This window comes from Myotis myotis, unplaced genomic scaffold (assembly GCF_014108235.1).
Source record: "Myotis myotis isolate mMyoMyo1 unplaced genomic scaffold, mMyoMyo1.p scaffold_m19_p_19, whole genome shotgun sequence".
NCBI lineage: Eukaryota > Metazoa > Chordata > Mammalia > Chiroptera > Vespertilionidae > Myotis > Myotis myotis.
The window spans coordinates 20,001,230-20,028,073 of NW_023416323.1; the positions used below are offsets into that span (position 1 = coordinate 20,001,230).

General features: G+C 46.3%; 1 protein-coding gene across 3 annotated transcripts in view; it reads right to left on the reverse strand.

Moving 5' to 3' along the window:
* Positions 1-26,844, reverse strand: part of PLCG2 (phospholipase C gamma 2) — a 141,082-nt gene that overhangs the window by 61,091 nt on the left and 53,147 nt on the right. The window contains exons 3-11 of one of the 3 annotated variants that reach the window (XM_036345678.1): positions 26,668-26,811; positions 24,441-24,534; positions 23,700-23,747; positions 14,979-15,063; positions 13,346-13,429; positions 8,736-8,779; positions 6,764-6,833; positions 1,990-2,091; positions 1,148-1,266 (exon numbers count right to left, since the gene is read on the reverse strand). In XM_036345678.1, the coding sequence (XP_036201571.1) occupies positions 1,148-1,266; positions 1,990-2,091; positions 6,764-6,833; positions 8,736-8,779; positions 13,346-13,429; positions 14,979-15,063; positions 23,700-23,747; positions 24,441-24,534; positions 26,668-26,811 (790 nt within the window). Of the gene's footprint in view, positions 1-1,147; positions 1,267-1,989; positions 2,092-6,763; positions 6,837-8,735; positions 8,780-13,345; positions 13,430-14,760; positions 14,940-14,978; positions 15,064-23,699; positions 23,748-24,440; positions 24,535-26,667; positions 26,812-26,844 lie in introns of those variants that run through there. The other 2 variants (XM_036345677.1, XM_036345679.1) reach the window with 2 other exon arrangements.

Consider the following 26,844-nt stretch of genomic DNA (forward strand, 5'->3'; position numbering starts at 1 on the left):
CAACCCTCCCTTGGCTACCCACTGACCCTCAATCTAAAGGGGGCAGAGATGGGCCAGCATTTTGATATCAAGGAGCCAGCCATGAAGAGGTAGGTGGCCAACAACTATAGGTGGAATTTACTACGCTATGAACTCTGTCCACCAGACGTAAAAATACATATTTTTATGCACTTTCCCCCTCACCATGTTCCCCCTTTGAAGAGTTTATGTTCCTTAAATGTCTTCTGGGTTTGGTAGAATTCACCATGCTAAGACACAACTCTTAGATCAATGGACATGGTGGGGAAGAGAGAACTATTAAATCAATCAGCCCCTGAGCCAGACTGTACCTCCCAGAGTGCCTGGAGATAAGCAAACTCCTGCCTGGAATGACACTTGAAAAACCACAAAGCTACAGCTCTTCGGGTGCCCAGGATCCAAGGCCTGCACCCTCCCACCTTATAAGGCAGACTAATAGTGAAACTTGAGTGCAACATCATTTCTCTCTTCCCGTCTATTTTCTTTTTTGCAATCAAGGCAATCTTCCAAAGATGTAAATTTGAGCATGTTGCTCTCTGGCTTAAAAGCCACCAGGGGTCCCCACTGCCCCCCACCCCCTGCTGCCACTTAAAGATTCCACTCAACCCGTAACAGACCCCTCTCAGTCCCTCCTGCCCCTGGACCTTTGCACACGCTACGCCTCTGTCTAAAACCACCTTCCTCTCCTCACCACCTGTTCTCTCACCAACTTCTTTCCTTTGTTAAGACTCAAAAGAGGTCTTTTCCCCTCCAAGCACATGACAGCAGTGCTGCTCTGTCCTACCCTGCTCACTGCTATATCCCCAGTACCCAGCAAGCACAGGGTAGACAGTAAATATCAGTGCAATGACTAATTCAGTTGCTTTGCTGTGGCTACTAAGAGTTGTCCAAACCGTGCAAACCAGCTTTGCTGATTGGCTTCTTAGGGCCACTGAAAAAGGATGATCCTTGCAATGCCAACTGGGAAAGAGGGGAGCATTCCCCCACCCCTTCCAGAAGCGTCTGTTTATTCCAGTCTGAGCAGCGTGTCCCTGCGCTCTACCTGCACGCTTTGCCAAAGCGGCGCACTGGAACGTCTGCTGTATCGCCCTTCATGGGCAACCCATCCCAGGCTGGTGGCAAAACTCACGTGTTATGTGACGAGGAGATCCAGTAATGAGACAAGGGGTTGTTCATGTCCTGCATGTCCACCACGTCATACTTCTCATCCCAAATGCTGTTCTCCCGTGAAAACAGGTACGTGAGGAACTAGGTACCACAAACACAAAGAGCGGATCATCACGATGGAAGATGAGGAGGGTGCTATCTGGTTCTTTCTGGTCTGACCCGCACGGGGAAGCGGTAGCTCTGACACGTTAACTGCAGATAGTCTCCAGGCCGTCTGACCCATGTTTCCACGCAGAGACTCACAGAGCCACAGGCTGTACTGACGCATGTGCCACTGACCTACACAATGCTTTCCTTATTAATGTGGACCCTAAAATATTTGTTACTAAGAGTATATGCTTCCTATATATAATAAGTTTTAAAGAGTAATAATACCATAAACATTTGTGAACCCGCCAACTTGATAAACAAAACATTAACATTGCATCACAACATTCAAAAGGCAAGCAATGTCATATGCCAATGCTTGACCCTTTTAAAAAAAAATCAGAAAACTGAGTGACACTGGGGTAACACTCTGCTTCCTGGGAACAACCTTACAGATAACAGGAGCTCCTAGTTCTCCCTCAGTCTTACCCACGCTGCTGCCTCACTCAGGGCCTAGTGCAACCATTTCAACAGCTCACAGGAACCCCAAAACCTTTGAATTTGGTGTGTTTACAATGCGCTCCTGGGCAATAGACGCCCTCTAGTGGCCAAAACAAGAAACGCACCCAGAAACGCACCTTGTCAATAGACAAGGAGTAAAAGGAAAGACTGAGGAAAACCAGCCCCTGAGGAACAGCTCATAAGGAGCCCACTCACCTCATCAACAAACAAGAAGGGCTCCGCAGTTTCCCTCATCGTGTCGTCGATAAACTTTGTCATCCTCTCCCGGACCTTGTTCACATCCTGAGCCCAAAGTTCCTTAGAACGACAAAGAAAACAAGACATCACCAAAAGGTGCGATGTCAGACCATGAGGGCGACTTGCCAGGCTGACCCCAGCAAGGCGCATACTCTGTCAGCTCCTCTGCACCCATTACGACTCAGTGATGGCGAACCTCTGACATGCGTGACACGCAAACTCATTTTTTTGGTTGATTTTTCTTTGTTCAATGGCATTTAAATATATAAAATAAATATCAAAAATATAAGTCTTTGTTTTACTATGGTTGCAAAGATCAAAAAATTTCTATATGTGACACGGCACCAGAGTTAAGTTAGGGTTTTTCAAAATGCTGACACGCCGAGCTCAAAAGGTTCGCCATCACTGCATTACGTGGAGTGGTAATATCCTTGCACAGAGTTTCCGTGAGGATGAATACTATAAAGTAATTTTATTGTGTTCCTCTCCAAAGCCTAACCCCTCAAGTATTCATCAGCACAGGGAGGAAACAGGACCCACACACTCAACTTTGACTGATGCTTTCCAGGCTACGCGTATTCTAAAGCCTCTATTGGTAAGAATAATGAAAGCAAATGTGCTGTCAGATGTACGTGCGGTTGAGTGAGAAGGGTCGGGCCAGGATGTCTGAAAGAGAGAAGAGCTGAAGGACAGACACAAATGAGGTGGCGGAGAAATGGCCCCCCTGGCAATGTGGGTGCACATCAACAATGAGCCTTGCTGTTGATTCTTGCAAATCTACTTGGATAAGGGATACAAAGCAGCTGGGCAGCTGGGGAGCAGCCACCCCAGCCGCCAGTTCGTTTGAATACAGAAGTGCTAAAATCTTTGAATATTAAAACATGAGACTCAAATTGTAGGATCCTTTATGCAAAGGTCGTGCCAGGTCTCGATGTCCCCCCAAGGCCAGAAGCTTCCTCCTTCCTTCTACAAAGCTTCCTCATCAACCCCAGGAGATACTTACTATTCTCCTCATCCTATAAATGGGGAAACTGAGATATCGAGTCATTAAAGAACTTGACCCCAATGTTGAACTTGAGACCAACTCAGGCACATCAGTTTTGGGGTCTTCCTCTTCACCCCCTTTCTATAGTGTGGCCCACCCCTCCCACAGCTGGACTGGGGCATAGTTAACTGGTCCCTTCAAGGAAATTTAGATTAGTTCCAAGTTTTCATTTCTGCTGAAAACGTTGCTGTTGTTGCTTTAGGGTAAGTTCCTAGGAGGGCAATTATTTAATCAAAGTATATTAACCTTTTTTCAAAGTTTTCATGTTAACTGCATATTGCCAAAGCACTTTCTAGAAAACTTGTACTAGTTTACACACCAAGTGCTATAGTGACTACTTCACATGTGCACATCCATCACACCAAACAGATGTCCTCAGTGACTGTCTCTGCTTCATGCCGTCACCCCACAGAGCACCAGTACACGGGACATTAAGGGTCAGCCAGCTGATGGCTCAGGGTCCCCATCTCTGTCATCATGCCTGGCACTCCTATCACACTCACACAGATGCTCAGGGGCTGTCTTGTGTGTGAAGAGCTGCAGCCTGTAACCCTGATCTCCAAGGACAGCGCAGCGAAGGGGCTGGGGGTGGCGGGAGGTGGGGGCTGGAGGGGATGAGGATGGGGAGAGCTTGTCATTCTCCCCTATAATAAAATTAAGCAGCACTGGGTGGTGAATTCTGGGATGTAAGGCCACTTGTCCCCAGGAGGTTAGCCATGTACCTGCTGACAAGGAGAAAATTCTGAGCTGTAACAGCCAACTGGAGGGTGGAAGGAAGGGACAAAACAGGTTAATCCGTTAAATGCAGGGCAAAACCAACAAAAGACTGTGTGCCATCCTGCGTGCATGTTGGAACGGTGAATACACCTCCAGGTGGCCATTCCCACCATAACCTAAAGAGGACAGCCAGGTGCCGCCGACCACCAGGCGCCGCCTCTCCTTTGCAAATGAACTTTCTGACTGCTTCCCACCACCAATCCAAGGAGCATTCACTTCCTCTTTTCAGACTCTGCCCTTGCCCCACCCCCTTTATCTACAGCCAATGTGCCTTCTTTCTAAGCAACTTACACCTTTCTTCCCGGCACTGTTTTCCCAGACGAGCCCCTCGGCTCCAGGACAGCGAGCACCGTCTTCCCCACCAGCCCTGCCGGCTGCACAGGCTGCGTGCCCCAGGCCCTGGCCCTTTTCTGGCTGGCGTTGGGCTCAATAAACCCTTTCTTTCAGAAAAGCCTTTGATCATGAATATATGTGTGTAACACGTCACTAGCTCCCTACAAAAGTGAGTAATTGGCCTGGCAAGTGTGACTCAGTGGCTGGGAGGTGACCTATGAACCAGAAGGTCACGGTTCAATTTCCGGTCAGGGTTCATGCCCAGGTTGCTGGCTCGATCCCCAGCAGGGGGCATGCAGGAGGCAGCCGGTCAGTGATTCTCTCTCATCACTGATGTTTCTTTTATCTCTCCCTCCTTCTCCCTTCCTCTCTGAAATCAATAAAAATATCGTTATGCCTTAGCTGGTTTGGCTCACTGGTTAAAGCACTGGCCTGCAGACTGAAGGGTCATGGGTTTGATTCCAGTCAAGGGCACATACCTAGGTTTCAGGCAAGATCCCCAGCCCCAGCCCATCAGGATATGTGCAGGAGACAACTAATTGATGTACCTATCTCACATCGATGTTTCTCTCTGACTCTACCCCTCCTTCCACTCTCTAAAAAGTAATGGAAAGCATGGTGAGGACTAACAACAACAAATACACACACACACACACACACACACACACATCTATAATAATAAAAGTGTAATATGCTAATTAGACCGGATGTCCTTCCAGACCACCTTCCGGATGAAGCTGGGGCTGTGAGGGAAGCCGGTGCCGGCAGCCAGGGGAAGGAAGGCCTACTCTTGCACGAATTTTGTGCATTGGGCCTCTAATATATGTGTGTGTGTGTGTGTGTGTGTGTGTGTGTGTGTAAGTAATTCAGTGCAAGGAAGAGCATGGTGGGAAAGAAATAAACCATACACCTCTCTCTCTGCTTCACTGCAGTGGCAGCTCAGTACTGAGGGTGTAATTGTGCCAAAGGGAACTCACTTATCCCCCTTCCTTTTACTTTTCCTTGGTGGTAGCTCAGGCTGAGCAAATAAGCCCTCTTGATCACTCGCACTCAACCCCCACATGGAAAAAGCATGACACCTCAATGTCCTCGGTCACCATTCATCACGTTACAGTAGCGACAGCCATTGCCTGGGCCCTACGTGTGGCTGCCCTGTGCAAGTGTGTCTGTTCACTGTTTTCTCTACAATCAGAGAAATCTTTACACGGGCTGTGTATTGGATGACTGAGAAATTAGAGTTGCATGTGCAAGGTACAATAGCAGTGTTATGATTATGCTTTTTAAAAAAAGAAGTCCACTTCATGAGAGAGGCAAGCTGATGATTTACAAGTGAAATGACACACTGTCTTAATGATACACTGCAGTTTACTTTAGAATTTTCCGGGCCACGAAAAGAAGGGGAAGGAGAGGGAGACAGGGGTGTGAGGTGGAGGACAGATGTAATAAAATGGGCACATGTTCATAAATGATGAATCGGAGTGCTGGGCACATGGTGGCTCTATGCCAGCTTGGCTATTTTTGCACATGTTTAAAACATTTTGCAATACAAAGATTTTTTAAAATATAAATGAACTGAGTATCATTATGAACCTAAAACTACTCTAAAAAAGTAGTCTATCAGAAAACAAAAAATTAAATAGAGAAAATGTAAATGAGACTCCAGTGACATAAATAAAACACTGATATGTGATTATGCATGTGGATGTATATACACAGAGATCAACACCATCTTCTCTGACCCCCACAATCCTGAGAGGCGGGACTCTCACCCCCATTAAAAAACTAGGGTACAGAAAGGCCAGACTGCTGCCCAAGGCCGCACAGCTAGTGCGAGGAGCTCGGCTCTCTCTTGGCCTGAGTCAGTGTCTCAGCTGCGCCCTATTAGCACTTGGGGCCAGGTCATTCCTCGCTGCGGGAGGGCTGACCTGTGCGCGTGAGGCTGTTGAGCAGCATCTCTGGTCTCTACCAACCACATGCCATTAGCACCCCCAGTTGTGGCCACCAAAGCTGTCTCCAGGCATCCCCCTGGGGGCAGAGCCGCCCAGTGGAAAAGAACTGCCCCCCACAAAACTCGCACTACCCCCCACAAAACTCACGGCCCCTGCCACCAGCCTGGAGCCTGGACATTAACACTCCAGGAGACTTCTTCCTACGTGTCATCCGTTTGAGGACAACTGTGCTCACATATGCCCCCGGGGACCTCGCAGGCTCACCGCCTTAGTCACATCCTCCATCGGACAGAGAAGGCTTCCTGGGGAAGGGAACCTAAGCTGAGCCAGGAGCCGGAGGGGAAGCCAGCCAGGGGAGGCGCACCTGCCTATAGGCCTCAGCCTGCCTGTCCACAGAGAAAAAGTCTCCCTCTTTCCTGTCCTCAATTTGCGCCTTGAAAAGGAGCTAATTGTGGGGCTGTCCTCATTCCAGAGGCTAAGACAGCAAAGCAAAGAGGCACTGGGCAGGGAGACTAAACTGTTCCTGACCACAGGTGGCCAGATGAAGACCCAGGGCAGGTGGGTGAGATGGTGAGAAACCATCCAGGAAGCTCCCCACAGCCCCCCTTGCACCCTTCTGTTCTCTCACCTGCTGTTCATGTAAGAGAAACCGCTGGAAGTCATGCAGGTGAACTGCGGAGGCATCCGGCCGGTCAGTACTGCTGCCCTCGGGGAAAGAGAGGGTGTTTAGAGAAGGACACACATCAGCAGTCAAGAGGCCATTCCTGCCAGCAGGTGGCCTGCCACCCAGACACCCTGGCAAGACCCTCCTCTGTGCCAGGGGCAGGCTTGTCAGCAGGAAGACAAAGGTGGCCTAGATGACATTCCTGACCTCTAACAACTGGAGGGCCCTGGAACCTGCATTTAGCTGCTCCTAGGTGGTTCCAGTGCTGAGGAAGGAGGGGGGGGAGGGAAGGAGAGCACGGATATGTGTGTGCCCAGCAAATACGTGGGTAGATTGGGTGTGAACAGACTTTAAGGGGAGCTGGAGCCACATCAAAGCGTCTCCTTAGAAGCCCCAATGCGGAGTGTGCTGAGCCAGGGGCTCCGAAGCAGGACTAGGGGCCGGATGACGCCCCCTGGACTCTGGGCGGGTGGCGAGCATCAGCGGGAACATGCAGGACCTGGCCATGGAGCAAGCAGAGGCCCGCTGTTGGAGAATTTTCCATTTGGGATGAGGGAACACTTCACCCTGAATAAAGGGGACGCCACCTCGGCCAGCAGCTTGATGACCGATGGCCTTGGGGAGAGGCTGCTCATGGCTATCAAAACGCTGCCCCCCCCCCCCCCCCCGACCGGCACAGGCAACCTGGTTCCTACGGAAGTGCATCCTGCAGAACAGCTGCCCGGCGAGATTCGTACTGGTCCCTGAGCACTTGCCAGTGGAGGGGGAGGGGGGGGGGGGCTTTTCAAAATATAGGAGAAAAACATGCCTTAGGCTTCTCCCTGTACTGAACACTCGGGGTCCACAAGTCTATTGTCTTTCATTACAAGTGCTCTTCTACTCATCTATGCGAACAAGCCTCCTACGATTGCTTCACAGCTTTTCCTTAATTCACTAGTCTTTTCATTAAAATATGACATAAACGTCAGGTTTGGTTTTTATACACTCTGAAGTCTTGGGGTTTCTGGTTTAGAAAGTGACAGAGGGAATCAGTGCCAGAGTGTCTGCACCAATGAGGGTGGTCCCTAAAAAGCAGGTCCAAAGCATGTTCTAGGCCAATGATGGCGAACCTTTTGAGCTCGGCATGTCAGCATTTTGAAAAACCCTAACTTAACTCTGGTGCCGTGTCACATATAGAAATTTTTTGATCTTTGCAACCATAGTAAAACAAAGACTTATATTTTTGATATTTATTTTATATATTTAAATGCCATTTAACAAAGAAAAATCAACCAAAAAAATGAGTTCGCGTGTCACCTCTGACATGTCATAGGTTTGCCATCACTGCTCTAGGTGCTGTTAACTCCATGGGATACCTTTCTCCCCGGGCAGACGGGCTTGGGGAACACAGAACACTTTCTAAATCCCCGACTTAGGACACCGGTACCGCAGCGAAGGTCCTGACAAGTCCCGCAGCACTTACTTTTTCATAACATCATTATTACTATACACAGGTCCTTGCCACACACCACGTGAAGCACTTTACATACTTCCACTCTTTCATTCAGTTAAACCTGCTTACCCAGAAATTTTCCAAACTCACTTGGTACTAACAATGTTTTAATTTGTATAAAAAAAAAACACACAAAACCTCTCCACCTGTCATGTTCTATAAAGCACACCCCAAGAAAGGAGGTCCTAAAGCATGCAGGCTTCTCACAGAGCCTTTGGGCCACCCCACCCACCCACCACTCCACAAACTCTGTTGCTACTGTTCCTGTGCATCCATGCCACAGGGTCGGCATGCCCAATCCCCGGATAGGCGGACCCCCGCCCCCAGGGCCCACCCACAGGGGCGACCCTCCCAGAGCCGCTAGCTGGACTGGGAGGACCCCCAAGGGCACCAATCACCGGCTCAGCCACCCTGAACAACCATAACCCAGAAGAGGTGCCTCACCCCAGGATGAACACGGAGGAATCTTTTTTGAATTCGTCAAGAATCTGAAATGGAAAACACACACAAAACAAGGACAGTCGACAAGTGAAGCCACTAAATGCAAATGGTCAGATTTGGGGGGTTAAAAATTAACTCCATCATTTGTGTGACTTGTTAATGCAAATGAATAGACTTTTTTTTTTTCTATGAAATTATCATTGTAATCTGAGCGACTTGTAAATAGTCAAATACAACCAGAATGTATGAAGCAAAAGGCAGAAGTCCTGACCTCTGTCATCATCTTATTCCTGAGAATCAATCACTCTTAATGATTTTGTAGGCTTCCTTCTAGAATTTATGTTATGGATATTAGTCTAATTATATCTAATCATAATATATTACATCAAGTCTCCCAACTTTCTGCTGCTATTTCAAGCTTTAAATATGATTCTACCTACAACCTCAAATAGTCCAGCCTCATTACTTTGAAAACCCACATTGCATTCCATAACATGTGTATCAATTTTCTGCTACTATATCCAGTCTTATAAAGAAGGTCCTCGTACATATCTTTGCCCACGTGCACCAGTGTTTCTGTTGGGTAGAAAAACACTTGGACATGGGGTGTGCACATGAACCTCAGTAGATTCCATCAACTGGCTCTCCAAACAGCTGTCCCAACCGACACCCCCACCAGTGAACACACCAACTTTCCTACACCCTCACTGCTACATTTCAAGTCCTTAAAATTTCAGAGTATTCTATTAAAATATTTAAGGAAAGATTTATACAAAAATCCTATAAGAAGGAAGTGGGTAAAGGCATGGATGACATAAAATGGCCATGAATTGATTGATCATTGCTGAAGCTGGCTGATGGCTATATGAGGGTTTGCGATACTAGTATCCCTGCTTGTATGTGTTGGACATTTCCCTTATTCAAAGTTTAAAAACTTAAAATCAGGAGAACTCAAACCCTAGTTCAGCTTACTAGCTGTATGACCTCCAGCAAGTAACCTCTCTGACCCTCAGTTTGTTCATCTGTAAAATGGGATAACAGTATCTCTCTCACAGGGTTGTGAGAAGCATTAAATGCATGTAAAACACTTAGCACAGCAGCCAGCATAGAGTTCACACTTAGAAAATGTTAGCTATGATCTGTGGTCATAATCCTGTTATTATAGCCAGGTTAGAGGTATAGCCCCTCATCAGGGGGACACACATGAAATTACAAGTCTTATCTTCCTGCTGCTGTCAAACTTTTGGAAGCTCTGAAGCTTGAAAGCAGCAGCATAAGCAGGTGGGTAGATACACAGAAGAACTGACAACCTCAAGTTGGAAACCTACAGCTACTGATGAGCAAGAACCCACTCCCTGGATTTGGGTCTGGGGGGGGGGTATCAATCACCATAAAAAGCCCTGTCTCCCCAAGGAGCCCAAGAAATCCAGGGGAGCCCCTAAGAGCACCACTAATCCTTTTCTCTGTCCTGCTCCCAGGGAGAGCTCAGGAAGTAAGTTCTATGCTAACAGGGGAGGGGCAATTACCTACCACAAATGCACTGCAGTTTCCCAAGTCAGCCAGCAACTATCTAGAGAGCTTGGGGCTTTGTTATTCAAATTCCAAGTCACTGAATTAATATATGCACTCGCCAAACTGGACAGTAATACCATCCAATAGTGGAGACCAGAGTTTGCCAACCCAGAAAGTCTTCAGGGCCAGGTAGGCAACAGAGATTAGCAGAAAGCTGGCTGCGGGTGAGGGCGGGGGCAACCAGGGAATGCATGCCTCCTTTCTACTCAGAGGTCAGCACTGGAACGCAGGACCTGTAGATAGCCAGATCTCAATGTATTTCGAGAGAAGCTAAAAATCTGGAGCTTAATATGAAATCCCCCAAGTTTTAAATGTAGGCAATTCATTTCAAAAACATTTAGAACCATTAGGCCAAGTACAGCTGAATGCATGCATGCTGAATGTGGCGCTGTGGCCGCCAAAGGCAACCGCTATACAGGCGTCTTTCCCCCAAAACTGGGCAATCTAGGGAACCCCCAGGGGATCTGAGGACTCCAATTTCTCCCTCTCAAACACACACATTAATTAGCCTTAGAAAGACCCATACCAGAAGGTGCAGGTTGAAATACCTCTCGTGTGGAATTTTATCACCATGGAGACTATCCAGGGGTTAACCTGTGCTGGCAGCCCAAGTAGCTGTTTTGAAAACCTTATTCTCAAGCTTTGCCTGCCATCTGTCCCCTGAGACAGCATCCTGAAATTTCAAGGCAACTGATTACAAACACTGTTCTTTGCAATCACTTATCTTGAATGAATCAAGCTTTGTTCTCAGTCCTGGTCAATTGCCTGAGACAGCAGTCGTCATTATTCTGGATTTCGAAGGTACACTGCCATCGAAACACCTTCATCGCTCTCAAGCACTGACTATAAATAAAGCTTACGGATTTTAACCTAAGAAGTGTTTGGATCAGCTTTTGTGCAATAGATTTCTTTTTATTAAGGTTCCATATTAAAAGGGGGAGGGGAGTACATAGTTTTAAAATTTTTATAACCAGTAACCTGACTTAATACCTTCATTTTATGGAGGATGCTTGAGTGAGGAGGAAAAAGATGGCTTCCCCCAAACCACTTGGTCAGTTAGAGGTCAAGTTGGGGCTGGAATCTGGGTCTTTCAACTCCTAATACCTATAATCTTTCCACTCTTTTTGGCAAAACAAGAACTAATCCTTATATATGTGTGTGTGGGGGGGGGGGGGGGAGGGGGGGAGGAGTAAACACAGTGCACCAGAAGTTTTTACTCTATAAAATAATGTATTTCTGCCCAATCTAGACACACAGGAAATGCTTCTCCCATTTCCCTTCCTTGGAGACATCCAAAATCTCATGGTCATTGGTCACCTATCAAGGGGCCTCACCCTGTGGCCGACCTGCCAGCCTGCATGTAAAAGGTGATTAAAACTGTCTTCTAGCCCTAGCTGGCTTTGCTCAGTGGATAGAGAACTGGCCTGTGGACTGAAGGGTCCCGGGTTCGATGCCGGTCAAGGGCACATGCCCAGGTTGTGGGCTCGATCCCCAGTGGAGGGCATACGGGAGGCAGCCAATCAATGATTCTCTCTCATCATTGATGTTTCTATCTCTCTCTCCCTCTCCCTTCCTTTCTGAAATAAAAATATATATTTTTTTAAAAAACTGTCTTCTAGCGACTTTCACACTCATCACTTAAAAATGACTGCACACTCCACACCCAACCCCTCATTTCGTCCTCCTCAGAGCCCTGTGGTGCAGGCTCACCACCCCCATCACACGGATGAGAAGACTGAGGCTGGGAGTGGTCAGTGGCTGGCCCAAGATCACACAGCTGATTGGAGAGACCAGATAATCCACTGGCTCCAACTCCCACCTACTCTCTGCTCCCTCTCAGCTCTGCTTTGAACCCACCTTTGCCACCTGCAAAGCCCGCTGCCAACAGTAACAGCAGCAGCTCCTGTTTGTGGCATGCATGCCACCCACCAAGCACTGTGTTCTGTGCATTGCACGCTTTTTAAGCTTTATACTTTCGGTGACTTTTTTTTTATTGCAAAAGTAACACACCAACTTGGAACAAGTCAAAGAAAACTGAGGTGTACAAAGAAAAAGGCAATTCTCTCTCCTACCCGTCTTTCCAAACTCCTCCAGAACACACACAATAATCAACATTAAATGTGAGGTGTGTATTCTTCCATACTTTCTCCTTGTTCATAAAAACACACAGAGATGCTATATAGGAGGGTCACTGTATTCTGTTTTGTTTTTACAAAAAATCGGACCCAACTCCTCACATGAATCTGCTGCTGGTTTCCTCACAAAATTTCATGAACATCCAGAAACACAAGGGACTCGGAAGGCTTCACCAGCTGCACGATGCTGCACAGCACAGCCGGACCACGGTTTACCAGCTGGGCCTCTACCGAGAGGCACCCAGATGGTGCCGGGTATTTTGCCCGAGTAAGTAACGCTACGATAAACAACCTGGTGACACATTCTTAGGTCCCAGTGCTTTCGTTTCTCTAAGACAGAGTCCCCAACATGCCATGTCAGGCCAAAATATATTTTAAGTTTAAATTAGCATACTATCTTAACCTTCTTTTTGGTCTTCGCTTTTGTTCGCTGAACCTAGTTCACAGGACCTTTTAATTTAATTTTAAAATAGCATATTATCTTAAATATATATTCTCATAAAAATGAATAAAAGTACAAAAAGAAGACACACACGCATAGTCCCTCAACCCCTAGATGGTTACTATTAATAATTTGATAAATTTCCTCCCCAATGAGATAATACAGTTAGAATTGGTGAATTTTTTACTTTAATAGATTCAGATTACATTCCAGTCGGAGGTACAGCCACTCATATTCCCACCAAGAAGGTATGCGAACCAATTCCCCACACTTTCCCCAAAGAACTACCACCTTTAAAAACATCTGCCAGTATAACCGGTGAAAATGGTATGTCACTGTCATCCCCACTTTCCATTTCTGCGACTAGAAAGGAGACGTCTCTGGTTTTCCTAGGAACGTGCTGGACTTGGAAACACGGGGGAAACAGAAACATCATTCGATCATGTGCCCAAGCATCACCTTACCGATTTTTGCTGTTCAAACATAAGTTTTTTATAGAGGAGATGGAACTGTTCAAAGCTGAATTCATCTTTGTTTGCGCCTATTTCCTGTAAATAAAAAAATAAAAAATAAAAAAATGACCGCACAAGTGTTGGTGTCGACCACAAGAATGCCTCCTCCCTGATTACAGCAACAGAACACCTTTCTACAACACTGGCTAAAATCAACCCGCATTCCTCTGAACCCAAACTGTCCACAAGCTTCCTACTTAGCTGTCTGAAGAACACAGCCACCAGGGACCCCACCAGGTAAAATCCTTCCGTTGATCCCAAAAAGGGAAGAGTCTCTACCAGAATTCCACGAGCCATAATGAGAACTTCTCCTTTTGGGGGGCATCAAAGACATGTTTAAATCTAGACATATTTATAGGGTAGTTTTGTACAGGTCATTTTTTCAAAGCATAAGAAAACTAACCAAGCTTTTAGATTGCATGGAACTCAACTCCAGTCAAGGCTTAATGGCTTTGGGAAATTTACATAATGGCTTTGGGAAATTTACGTAACCCTTTCAGACCCTCAGTTTCTTCATCTGTAAAATGGGAGAACCAACATCACCCTCCTCAGACTTCCCTGAGACCGAACTAGATAACATCAAGTGAAGGCTTGATAGAGAACAAAATTCCAATTAAGTAGTAATCAATGGTAAATGCTTCTCCCATCTCTTTTCTCTCCTTTCAATCCCCACCCTTCTCCATTTTCATCTTTTTGAATTAGTTAGATTGTTTGGGGGGAAATCAAAAGGTGGCTTGATAAACCATAAAGTGGATTAACTCTTCCAGGAGCTCCCTGGTACAAAAACGAATGAGCTTCTGGGGCTGAGGAATCCATGATGGGGGCTGCTGTGGACACGGCCATGTGAGTCCTCCAACTGAGGGTTCTGGGGCGGAGTGCGGTTGGGCTCCTTGACAAGACTTGGTATCTCTCTGGGGCCAGACAGTGTGCCGCTACATCATCTCCATCATTACATCATTCGGAGAAACCCCACCTCGCCTCCCCTACCCCATCTCTCCTGGAGTGGCTTTCCCTGCCCCAAATCTACCAACAGCTTAGCTACACAAGAACATAAAGAAATTAAGTGATGAGTGTTAGGAGGAGTGGGTGGATGGCAGGGTGGGTGGGAGGAGAGGTTCGGAGGGGAAAGGTGGGTGGGAATACGGATAGGTGGGAAGTGAAGGGAAGGACAGAGAAGAACCAACTCTGACGACTACACTATCAAGACTTGCATACAAAATTCTACATCCCTGGCAACCTACATGAGAAGTCTTTCAAAATATTTTCCAAAACAAGCACATTTGTCCATATTACTAGAAGTGAAATGGACTGCAGGGTGGGGGAGGAAAGGAAAAGTTGGGCTGGTGAGTGTGTTTCAAATCAAGCACCTGCGTAAGCAGTCTTCATAGATGACGCCCTCTGCTAGAACTGAGAACATGGTCACCAAGATCTTCCCATGATTCCTTTGTCTGGACTAAGACAGGATCTGGGGTGAAGGACGTTCTTGGGCACCAGTCCACAGAGTTCACAGGCCCGACGTGGCTTCACATGAGAGGCACAAGTAGCCGTGAGTCACAAAATTATCAGGCTGAGCCATGAAACTTACCGCAAACTTATCCTTGAGGAACTTGGCACTGCTCACTTTGAAGTTGACCAGGGGCAAGATGGCCTTCAACTCTCGGAGGCTGATGCTGCAAAAGAGGGAAACCCAACGCCGTCAACCTTGAGGGGTTTCAACAGTGGAGGGTTTGGCTATTCCCATCAGCTACCGCCTCAGGTAGTCCTCCAGGAGAAGACCCTGCCGAGAGCTGTTAACTGAGCACGAGAGACCTGGATTCAAGGTTAGGGTGACACCTCGGTGCACAAGGCTTATCTCTACCCTTCACTGGAGGCCAGGGACATGGCCATGTAGGAGATACACAGTGTGAGCAGAACATGGTGTTAGATGACCTGATAACCTCTGCAGATATGAAATGTCACAAAGGTTCAAACTAAAGAGAGGTCACTATCAAACTATACTACAAAGCCATTATAACCAAAACAGCCTGATACTGGCACAAGAACAGGCATATAGACCAATGGATCAGAACAGAGAGCCCAGAAATTGACCCACACCATTACGGTAAATTAATATTTGACAATGGAGGCAAGAACATACAATGGAGTAAAGACCGTCTCTTCAACAAATTGTGCTGGGAAAACTGGACAGACACGTGCAAAAAGATGAAACTAGACCACCAACTTACACCATAGACAAGAATAAACTCAAGATGGATAAAAGTCTTAAATGTAAGGCATGAAACCATAAAAATCTTAGAGAAGAACATTGGCAGTAAAATCTCAGACATCTCACATAGCAATATGTTTATGGATACATCTTCTAGGGCAAAGGAAACCAAGGAGAAAATAAATAAATGGGACTACATCAAAATAAAAAGCTTCTGCACAGCAAAAGAAACCACCATAACCACCATCAAAATGAAGCGGGAACCCACTGTATGGGAGAGCATACTTGCCAATGACATGCCTGATAAGGGGTTAATAGCCAAAAATATAAAGTACTCATACAACTAAACAAAAGAAAGACAAACGATCCAATTTAAAAATGGGCAGCTCTAGGAACTTGCTGCTCTGAGGAGAGTCCCTGGACCAGAAGCATCAATAACAGCTGGGAATTTGTCAGAAAGGCAAATTCTTGGGTTCCAGCCAGAATGTCCAGTGAAGTAGAATGTCTGCAGGGGCGGCTGTGCACACCTGTGGCTAAAGACCCCCAGGTGGTCCCAAGGAGCCAAAGCCACAAATGTTAACCCCATGAAAGCTCTCAGCCTCCCCTCTGCCACTTCCAGGCTGAAGCACGAGTAGTGCACAGGGCATATACAGATCCAATCTATGTGCAAGGGGACAAGGGCAAAGGGGGTAAAAAATGTACCCAGGAGGCAATCTGCTACCAGCCCTTCAGGCTGCTGCCCCCTCAGTGGGACTCCAGCCCCTGTGAACCTCAAACTGAGGAATGCAATTCTAGAGACCCTCATAGAAGGTGCAGGGGTTTCCGCAAGGGGTGTTTTGACCAGAGAGATTTTCACCTTATGCACTGACCTTAGAATCTAATTCCCAGATAAGAGGCAACTGAACTCTAAAGGCTCATAAAGGGGAGGTCTCTGGAAATCTGGCCAAGATTATACTGTTAAAACCTTTAACCCATTTTCCCCAGGCCTGGAAATGTCATAATGAAAATGTCCAATACTAGAACATTCCATGTGCCGGATGTTATGTCTAGGAGTGAAAAAGGAGGAGTTTCGTTCATCCAACAAACACTATTAGAGTGGAACCAGCCAGATCCCTGACCTCAAGGAGCCCCAGCCAACATGAGCAGCAACAACAATGGGAAGACTTAACTAAAGCAGAACACTACCACCAACAGGGGACAGAGGGGTCATGGCATGAAGGCTGAAAATCCTACAGTGACCCCAAAAGTGCTTCTCCTGAGGGCCACATCATAAGTTCACTTGGAAGACCATTCTCTGACAGTAGGAACATGAAAAGCTAGACACAAACTAAATGACAAACACAGGGCAACTTTTTGAGCCAAATATCAAATACCTATTGGTTGATTTATAGCATAGACACTGACATAGTGTTTCTGAAGAGTTGCAATGAAATGTAAAAGTTCTTATAGTTTGACATGAGGTGAAAATAGTTTAATTCGTTTCTCCTTTAGTGAAAGCCAGACTTGATGAGTTATTCCCAAAGAATGGAAGGGGGACAACTTTACAAAGGAGAAATCTGGAAGATACCGCCTTGGCCAGGTGATCAAAGTTGACATCACCATTGATAAGCCATGTGGAGAGTATATTCCTCTTGATATGATGTGTTGAAAGATCTTTACTTCTGTGATAGTCTTCCCAAATACCCATCATCTCAGGCTATATAACTCCAGTCTAATTATGAAAAACATATCAGACTAATTGATGGACATTCTACAAAATACCTGAGACATGCTCCTCGAAACTATCAAGGTCATGAAAGACAAGAAAAGATTGAGCAAGTGCAGGCCAGAGGAGGCCAAGGGGACAGAACAACTAAGTACAGTGTGTGGTCCTGGGTTGGATCCCAGACCAGGAAAAGGATGTTGGTGGGACAGAAAAATGAACTCCAAAGAAGTCTAGAGTTCAATTAATAGTCACATATCAAAGACAGTTTCTCAGTTTTGACAATATACCAGCATAATGTATGATGTGAACATCAGGGAAAACTGGGCAGAGAGGAATATGAAAACTCTCTAAATATAAAATTATTCCAAAATTCAAAAGTTAATTAAAGAACAGGATATAAGATTAGGCATAGTTATATTTTAATAAGGAAACGTGAATAAGGAAGCAAATAAATGAAGTTGAGGGTGGAAGACATATACAAAAAAAATGTAGTTGAAGTTAACAGTGTTTACCATTTAATATCAAATTTATACAAGTTTTTTCTAGTTTCCAGAATTTCCAAAAATTTTTTCTATAATGAGCAGGAGTGACTTTCATCATTAAAAAAAATCCATATGCAGCTTGAGACCACATCAAAATACCACCAACCACCTCCACAAGAAACACATTCAATGGGCGGACTCTGCAGCACCAGAGCCCTGCTGAATGAAGTAAGTCCTGCTCTGTGGGGTGGCCCCCACACAGGTGACCCTCCATGGTGGTCAGTGGTCGCAGTCAGTCCTTGCAGCCAATCAGCCTGGGGGTAAATCCCTCCCACTGATGTGCCAACAACAATCAAGAGTCAACTACAACAGGAGGGGGTGCACAGCCCACAAAGGGTGGGGCGCATCTAGAGTGCCTAGCTTGGGTGATTGGAGAGGCTGTGTCACTGGACCCTACAGAACACCGACTGCATTGGCCACTCTACCAAGCCTAGGAGATGTAGCAGCTCTACCTAATACATAGAAACAAACACAGAGAGGCTGGCAAATGAAAAGACAAAGAAATATGTCCTAAAAGAAAGAACAGAACAACACTACAGAAAAAGAACTAAACAAAATGAAGACAAGCAATCTCCTAGATGTGGAGTTCAAAACACTGGTTATAAGGATGTTCAATGAACTTGGTGAGAATTCCAAGAGAATAAGAAAGGACATGTAAACCATTAAAAAAAAAAAAGTCAGAAATGAAGGATACATTAACTGAAATGAAGAATAATTTATAGGGAATCAACAGAAGAGCAGACGAAGCTGAGAATAAAGTCAGAGATTTGGAATATAAGGAAGCAAAAAATACCCAATCAGAACAGCAAAGAGAGAGAGAGAGAATCCAATAAAATGAAGATAGCATAAGGAGCCTCTGGGACAACTTCAAGTGTACCAACATTCACATCATAGGGGTGCTGGAAGGAGAAGAGAGAAAGCAAGAAATTGAAAACCTATTTTTAAAAATAATGACAGAAAAGTTACTTAACCTGGTGAAGGAAATAGACATAAGTAGTCCAAGAAGCACAGAGAGTCCCAAACAAAATGAGCCCAAAGAGTTCACACCATAATTAAAATGCAAAAGGTTAAGGACAAAGATAGAATCTTAAAAGCAGCAAGAGAAAAGCAGTTAGTTACCTACAAGGGAGCTCCCACAAGACTATCAGCTGATATCTCAACAGAAACCCAAGCAAGGCCCTACAACCAAAATTACTCTACCCAGCAAAGCTATCATTTACAACAGAAGAACATAAAGAGCTTCCCAGGCAAGAAAAAAGCTAAAGGAGTTCACCACCACCAAACCAATAACACATGAAATGTTAAAGGGTCTTCTTTAAGAAGGAAAAAAAAAAAGATTAAAAATATGAACAATAAAATGGCAATAAATACATATCAACATTTAATCTAAAAAGCAAAATAACCGAACAAGCAGAACAGAAACACTCACACATACAGACAACATTTTGATGGTTGCCAGATAAGAGAGGGGTTTGGGAGGATAGGTGAAAAAGGTGCAAGGATTAAGAAGTACAAGTTGATTGTTACAGAATAGTCATGAGATATAAAGTACAGCACAGGAAATATAGTCAATAATATTCTAATAACTATGTACGGTGTCAGATGGGTACGAGATTTACTGGGATGATCACTTAGTAAGTTATACAAATGTCTAATCACTGGGATGTACACCTGAAACTAATATAATATTGTAATTTTATTTTATGTATTTAAAAAGTAAAAATGATTTAAATTTTTGAAAAGATAAAGTACAAGAAGCACAGACACACAATGGAGCTTGAGAAAATTTAGAGAACATCTTAAACTACCAACCAATGAGTAACAGAAAGAGTGCAAAGAGTAACAAGGACCACCAGGCTGGATAAACACCCAGAAAGACATCAGGAGGACCTCATCGTCTTCTCTACATATCTAATGCCTACCCAAACTAAAATTCCCAGATCAAATTCCTCCTCAATTCTTAAAGATTTCCCAAAGCACTCAAACCCACATGTCATCACTTCCTTCTCCCGACTCTTAGAGAAATGTGTTGTCCTAAATTCATTTGGCACTGGGTTGTGCTATCTAGTAAACTTCGTTTTGCTACTGATTTTTTTAAAGTCCATGTGCATTTTTAAAACAGAAAACAATAAATGAAAGTGTAAACATGAAAACTAAAAGATTATGTAGAACCTAGCCCAGGGTCAGTGCTTGGAAGCTGAATGAGGATTAAAATCAAAATGTGAAATTTTTAAATGGGCAAAGGACTCAAGTAGACATTTCTCCGAAGAAGATGTACAAATGGTAAAAAGCATGTGAAAAGATGCTCGACATCACTAGTCATTAGGAATATGAACATCAAAACCCAAGATACTACTTCACAACCATTAGAATGACGATTAGAAAGAAATAAAATAAGAAGTGTAAGCAAGGCAGTCGGGAAAAAATGGAGCCCTTGTGTTGGTGGGCATGTAAAATGGTTATGGTTGCTATGGAAACAGCATGGCAATTTGTCATTTGATCCAGTAATTCCACTTCTGGGTAATGCACAAAAGAATCAGAAGCAGGAACTCAAACACCCATCTTCACAGCAACAATACTCACAATAGCCAACAGAGAGAAGTTAATTCAAGTACCTACCAACAGAGAAACAAATAAACAAAGTATGGAATATTATTCAGCCTTAAAAGGGGAAGAAATTCTGTCCTGGCTGGGTGGCTCAGTTGGTTCAAGCTTGTCCCATACACCAAAAGGTTTCGAGCTCGATCCCCAATCGGGGTGTATATGAGAGGCAACCAATCAGTGTTCCTCTCTCATCCATCTCTCTCTCTCTCTCTCTCTCTCTCTCTCTCTCTCTCTACCTCCCTCCCCTTTTTCCTCTCTCTCTCAAATCAATAGACATATGCTCGGGTGAGGATTAAAAAAAAAAAGGAAAGAAATTTTGATGTGCTACAACGCGAAGAAATCTTGAGTTGCTGAGTGAAACAAACCAGTCATAACAAGACAAAAAGTATTAGATTCCACTTATATTGAGATAACTAGAGTAATGGATTCATCGAGACAGAAGGCAGAATAGAAGTTAGCACAGGCTGGGAGGAGGAGGAACGGGGATTTATTGTCTAATAGGGACAGAGTTTCAGTGTTACAAGATGAAGAGTTCTGGAGACTGATGGTGGTGATAGTGCACAAAGTGAATGCCCTTAATCTTACGGAAGTATGCACCTGCTCAGATGGATTCTTGCGAGTCCTCCATAGAGACCTGTCTTTCTGGCAGCTGGCCCAGAACCCTAGCAGAGAGGAAGTCTGTGATAAATTTTATGTTCTGTATATATTACCACAATAAAACAGACTAAGTAATATGTTTTAGGTCAGCGTGGGGAAGGAAAGATGTTTGCCTGAAGAAGGAAAGGCAATGTCACGTACTGGTGGGTGAGCCTCAAACCCTGTGCCACACCTGACCAGGTGAGGTGCTGTAGACAAGTTCCTGAACGTGTCCTGGCCTCAGTGTCCTCATAAAGTGGACACAAGGGCCCCCCGTCCGAGAGCGCTCCGTCGGCATCCCCTCGGGATGGAAAGTGCTCAGCACCGTGGCCACTGCAAAGCAAGTTCTCCACAAGTGCCAGCTGCTGCCAGCTGGTCTCCAGCGATGCTGACAATGAAAGCAGGTGCCCACGCCAAGGAAAGCACCCAGAGGCTGGGCGCCCGCGCAGGGCCCACTCAGAGCCTGCCTCCTGCCCACTGAGTCTTTCCTTTGCTTCTGTGGCTCCTTTGTTTTCTTTCAGGAAACGCAATTAGTCGTGGGCGACAGGAAAGGAGGGGAAACTGGCAGAACAGAAGTCCGTGCCCTTTCAATGGCCCCTGGGTCAAGTCAAAGTTCCTTTTGAGAAACTCCCTCGGGGCCTCCCAGAACCACAGGAAAGGTGGGATTTTCCACACGCTGGCGGACAGGCGGCAGGGCTCTGCCACTGGGAGGGAGCGTGGGGAGAGGGAACAGAGGAATCGAGTCCAGAAACAGACTTCCTCTCCGCGGAAGGTTCTGGACCAGCGGATGGAAAGATGGATCTCTAAGGACTCGCAGGAAGGATCCACACTGAGCGAGAGAACCAGTTCCCAACAACAGATAAAGGAGATGTGGACTTGGGAACAAAACCAACAACCCCGTACCACCACCCCACGAGGGGAGGGCCCGGAGGCTCCACCTGCCACCCCTGTGCCAATCTCAACTATGAGTCACCCCTGAGCCACAGAGAAAGGAAGCCCTCCGAGGAGGCCAGTGTGTACTGAACCCTCCGACGAGGAACCCTTTGGTCCACCGCTGTGACCCCGGAGCAGGGCGCAGGGTGTGGGGCCAGAGTGACTGCTGAGTGAGCGGAGGAGGGAGAGACAGACGGACGGGGACACGGAGTGGGCTGCTGGCTGACCTGACAGTACTAAGCTTTTCAGCACTTCACGGTGACTGCTTCCACATCAGGCCGTCGGTGTGAGTAGAAAGAGCATGGAAGGACGCCCAGACTCTGGGTGACAGGGGACACTGGCCTGACACAGAGGTGCCTGGAGAGGGACACAGAGGTGCCCTGGAGAGGGGAGGACATTCAAGAACAAGAGGGAGGGAGCCACTGCCTCAGATATGACAGTGACATACCTTTTGTTTGTTGTTGTTGTTAATCCTCACCTGAGGATATTTTTCCATCGATTTTTAGAGAGAGTGGAAGGAGGGGGAGAGCCAGAGAGAGAGAGACATTGACGTGACCGCACGGGAATCGAGCCTACAACCGAGACACATGCCCTTGGCCAGAATCAAATCCTGGACCTTCCAGTCCGGGGGCCGATGCTCTATCCACTGAGCCAAAGCAGACAGGGCAATTGTGACATATCTTAATGGAGGGAAGGAAAAACATTTAAAATTTGAAAGAAAGAAAAAAGGCCTGATGTGAGGCTAAACATGAGACGATGATTATAATGTGATCATAGTGCCTAGCATGCTCAGTAAATGGTAGTTTTTATCATTACGTTATCAATAAAACTGGCTCATACCTAAGAAAAACTGGGCACGAGGGTGTCCAACCTCACCCATAAAGAAAGAAATGCAAATATAAGCACCTCACCCATCAGACTAACAACTGTCAGAGTCCAGGGTACGGGGCGGAGGACGCGGGAGCTCCCCTGCACCCCCTCTCTCAAAATGTCCTGCTCTGGGATGTCACCCTGCTCATGTCCTCCTCACCCGAGTTAACAGAAGATGTCTAGACCCACAGGTTTTCAGAGCAGCATTATTCCCAAAGGACCAGGGACAATGTGTGTCCATCAAGAAGGAAATCATTTCCCACCAGTGAGGAAATTACATTGCCTTCCCCCGAGGACAAACCATGTTTGTTACAGATGTGTCCGGCCTAGAGCATTGTGTGCCGACAGGGAACCACTCCAAGACGTACTGTTCAGTGAACAGGTCAAATCCACTGGAATGTATGTTATCACATCGCCGTCTCGTCTGCACAGCCCTTAGAACCATCGCCATTAGCCCAGTTTATTTCTGTATGGTCCATCCCTCCCACTGCAAAGTGAGGACAGGCGTTGTGCGATCCTGTTTCTCCCCAGGACACAAGTGCTCAGATGTGAAGGCCGAAATGATGAGGTCCAAAGGCTCCATGCAGAGAATTCGTCTCTGCAGATGGACTTGAATTTTCCACTGCAATGAGCTCCACCCCCAGCGCCTAGCACCGCGTCTGGAGCATCGTAGGTTAACTGTGACCTCATGAGGACCTTTCCCCAGCACAAATCGTGACCCACCCAACCCCCTTGAACATTTCAAGAAAGAATTAAAATCAGAGCGCACCACGATCTGGAGAAAACCGCCAAGATGTGAACAAATGTTACCTGTTTCTTCTGGTTTGATCCACCGAATAAATCTGCTTTCTCAGCCAACTGGAAAGAGAGTTGAGACACAGAGAGAGAAAGTTAGAAAACAGTACAAGTCTGAGTTCTATGGAGCAGGGACTAAGGACCCTGGGAAGGGTTTTCCAACTTTCTAACTTGGAAAGCAGCTTCTTCCTTGTGGTCAAAAAACCCTTACTGAGCCAAGAGGCCCCTTGGGCTGGTACAGGCTGGCGCTCCTTAATGGGTGAGTCCCTCCGATGATATCCATTAATCCCCAAAAAGCTGGTCAGAAAAGTGGTGAAATCGGAGGGCTTTGGTTTCCTGGGGGATGGACAATCCCAGTCAGACGTCCATGATGCTGGCCAGACACTCCTGGTGGCAGGTGGAAAATTCTTGACCTTGCATCTGACTGCCCTTTGAGTCAGCTAGTGCCTTCTTGAAGCCTTTAAGGAGGAAGCCCTCTGGTCCTCCCCTCAAACACAACACCAGTGCAGGTTTCTGTCATTTCAAAGCACTCCGCATGCCAACAGGTGAAGGCGAAGGCCAAGGCCCTGTACGGAGACAGCCTTTTCTGGGAGACACCAGAGGGTCCACAGCCGCTACGGGGCATCTACTGCACACGGGACGCTCAATGAACCTCCAAGATCAAACGTCTCCCTTTTCTTCCCTTCGCCCATGTTGGCTACAGGGAGCAGAATGGATGAGCGAGCGAAGACAGAGATAGACAGGCAAAGCCGATACCTCTCAATGATGGTGGGTGTGGACGCGCTCATCGCTTCTTGGTGTAAGATTTTCAAGCCAGAGAGCCACTTGGTTGCATCTTCCTTCGAGTCAGCTAGTGAGGTGAATGGGAACAGAAATGCTGTGTTACGCTCTGGGAAGACTGCTGCTTGGAGTCCTACTGACCCTGGCTCCCGCCTCCCAGCCCCATACAGATGGTGGGGGTGGGAGAAGCCTGTGCCCATTTGCAGTTGTGCAGCAGGGCACCAAGAAGACATCTCCTTCATACCTTCAAGGTTCTGACACCTGCTTTTGGTCTGAGATGAGGCCATGAGTCTATTACGAGCCTTCTATAGCAGAGGTGACAAGGAGGCATTTTTTAAAAAGAAGTTTTAGTATTTAACCCCATGCTAATGAATAGGACACAGGGCCTGGAATAATCTGTACCACAATCTTAAACAACCCTCAGCATTTCACCTGTTTCCAACCAAGGCCAGAGAGGAGGGTGGGAAGTAGGAGATGCTGATGCCCATGAGGGAAGCGAAAACAAGTGGTGGTTAAGAGCTTGGCATCATCGCCAAGTCCTACCGCACCACTTCAGGGCTGTGGGACATTCAGCTGGTTACTTAACCCCTCTGTGCCTCATTTCCTCATCAGTGAAATGGAATGAGCAATGAAAACACCTGATCTAGTCATTAAACATCTCCTAACCACCAGGTATCTTGTTGGTCCAGACAATATCAGGCCAACATTGCTGCTCTCACTCTTCCCGTGCTGATGAGGAGAAAACCAAGGCTCAGCAGGTTGAGAGACCTGTTCCAGAGCCAATAAAGGAGAAGCTGGGATGTGAATCGAAGTCTTGCCCATCTCTCTACCCAACCTTGAATTCCAGAGCTCTGGAAGAGGGACCCGGAGTGGGACAGACTGGTATCCTGGGCTCCAAGTCTTGCTTGGTTTTTCCCGTTCTCCTACCAAGAACAGCAGCCAGGCTCTGCCTGAAGTTGGGTTAAGTGGACACAGCTCTGAAGACACAGGGTCACCATCCCCTCTCTCCTGCCCCATCTCCACCACCCACCACACACCATCAATCAGACATACACTCATTATTCCCCAGACCCAGCTTGCTATTTCCCTACACCCTTATACAGGGTGGGGCAAAAGTAGGCTTACAGTTGTTCATATGGAAAATAATAATAAATAATAATACAAGATTAAACTGTTTCCCATACTCACAACTGTAAGCCTACTTTTGCCCCACCCTATAGATTCAATGCTTTCTCCTTCTTCTTTCCTCCCAGTTGCTCCTGATGCCTCAAAAGCCAGGTTAAAAGTCACCTCCCCCTCTGCAGAGCCTTCCCTGGAAACAGACACTCAATACCCCTCAGTCCACTGTATTGTGCTTGGACTATTGCTCTTATCCCAGGGCACTGTAAGCTCCTGTCCACACATGTCTCCCAAATACTATGAACTCCTTAAAGGCAGCAACTGTCTTACTCATCTCCAGAGCCCCACTGACTTCTAGCACAACCCAGTTCAAAGCACAGCTCAAAAGATGCCTGATGGGGGAAAAATGAATGACAAATTAAATCGGCAACAGCTATTCGACCCTATATGACATGTGCCTACCGCTGCTCAGCTTTCAAAGCTTCCCCCCACTTTGGTCAACTTTTTTTTTTTTCCTTCTAATGAATACATTTTAATAATAGGAAATACAAATAAAATTTCTCAACAGTTGCTTGTCTAAGCATGATTAAAATGAAAATGTTATTATAAAACATATTAAGTGAAATACATTTTATCAATAATGGTGCTCCCACTATCATTAATTGATTAATGTTCTCTTAAATACAGCTAATTTTGAATCCTTAGAAACCTCTATTTTTATTTTTCCCCCCTTTATTAAGATACTAGAGGACTGGTGCACAAAAATTTGTGCACTGGCAGGGGAGGGGAGGTGGAGGGGGGTGTCCCTTAGCCCCACTTGTGCCCTCTCACAGCCTGGGACCCCTCGGGAGATAACCATCTGCTGGCTTAGGCCCGCTCCCCACATAGCAGATGGCAGGCCCGATCTCTTGGTGCCTGCCCTGCCTCCCCGGGTCGTGCACACAGCTAGAAAGGGGCAGGGTTAGGATTCAACCCTGATGCCCCCTTAGTAGGAAGGCAGGTGTGAGCATCCTGCTTCTAGAGAATGCCCTAAGAAGGAAACTGAGGCACAGGGAGGCAGAAAAGCACCCGGACGTGCACCCACTTGCTAAGCTGAGTGTGCTGAGGACGAACTGGGTGCCATACAAGATGGTGAAGCAGCAGTCTTCCTTCTGGCGGACTGCCTTTGCACGCTCGAAATCCTTGGAGCTCTTCCCTGGGCGGATTTCCTTGATTTCCATGATATCCACTAAAAGAAAATGAACATGAACCAATTAGAAGC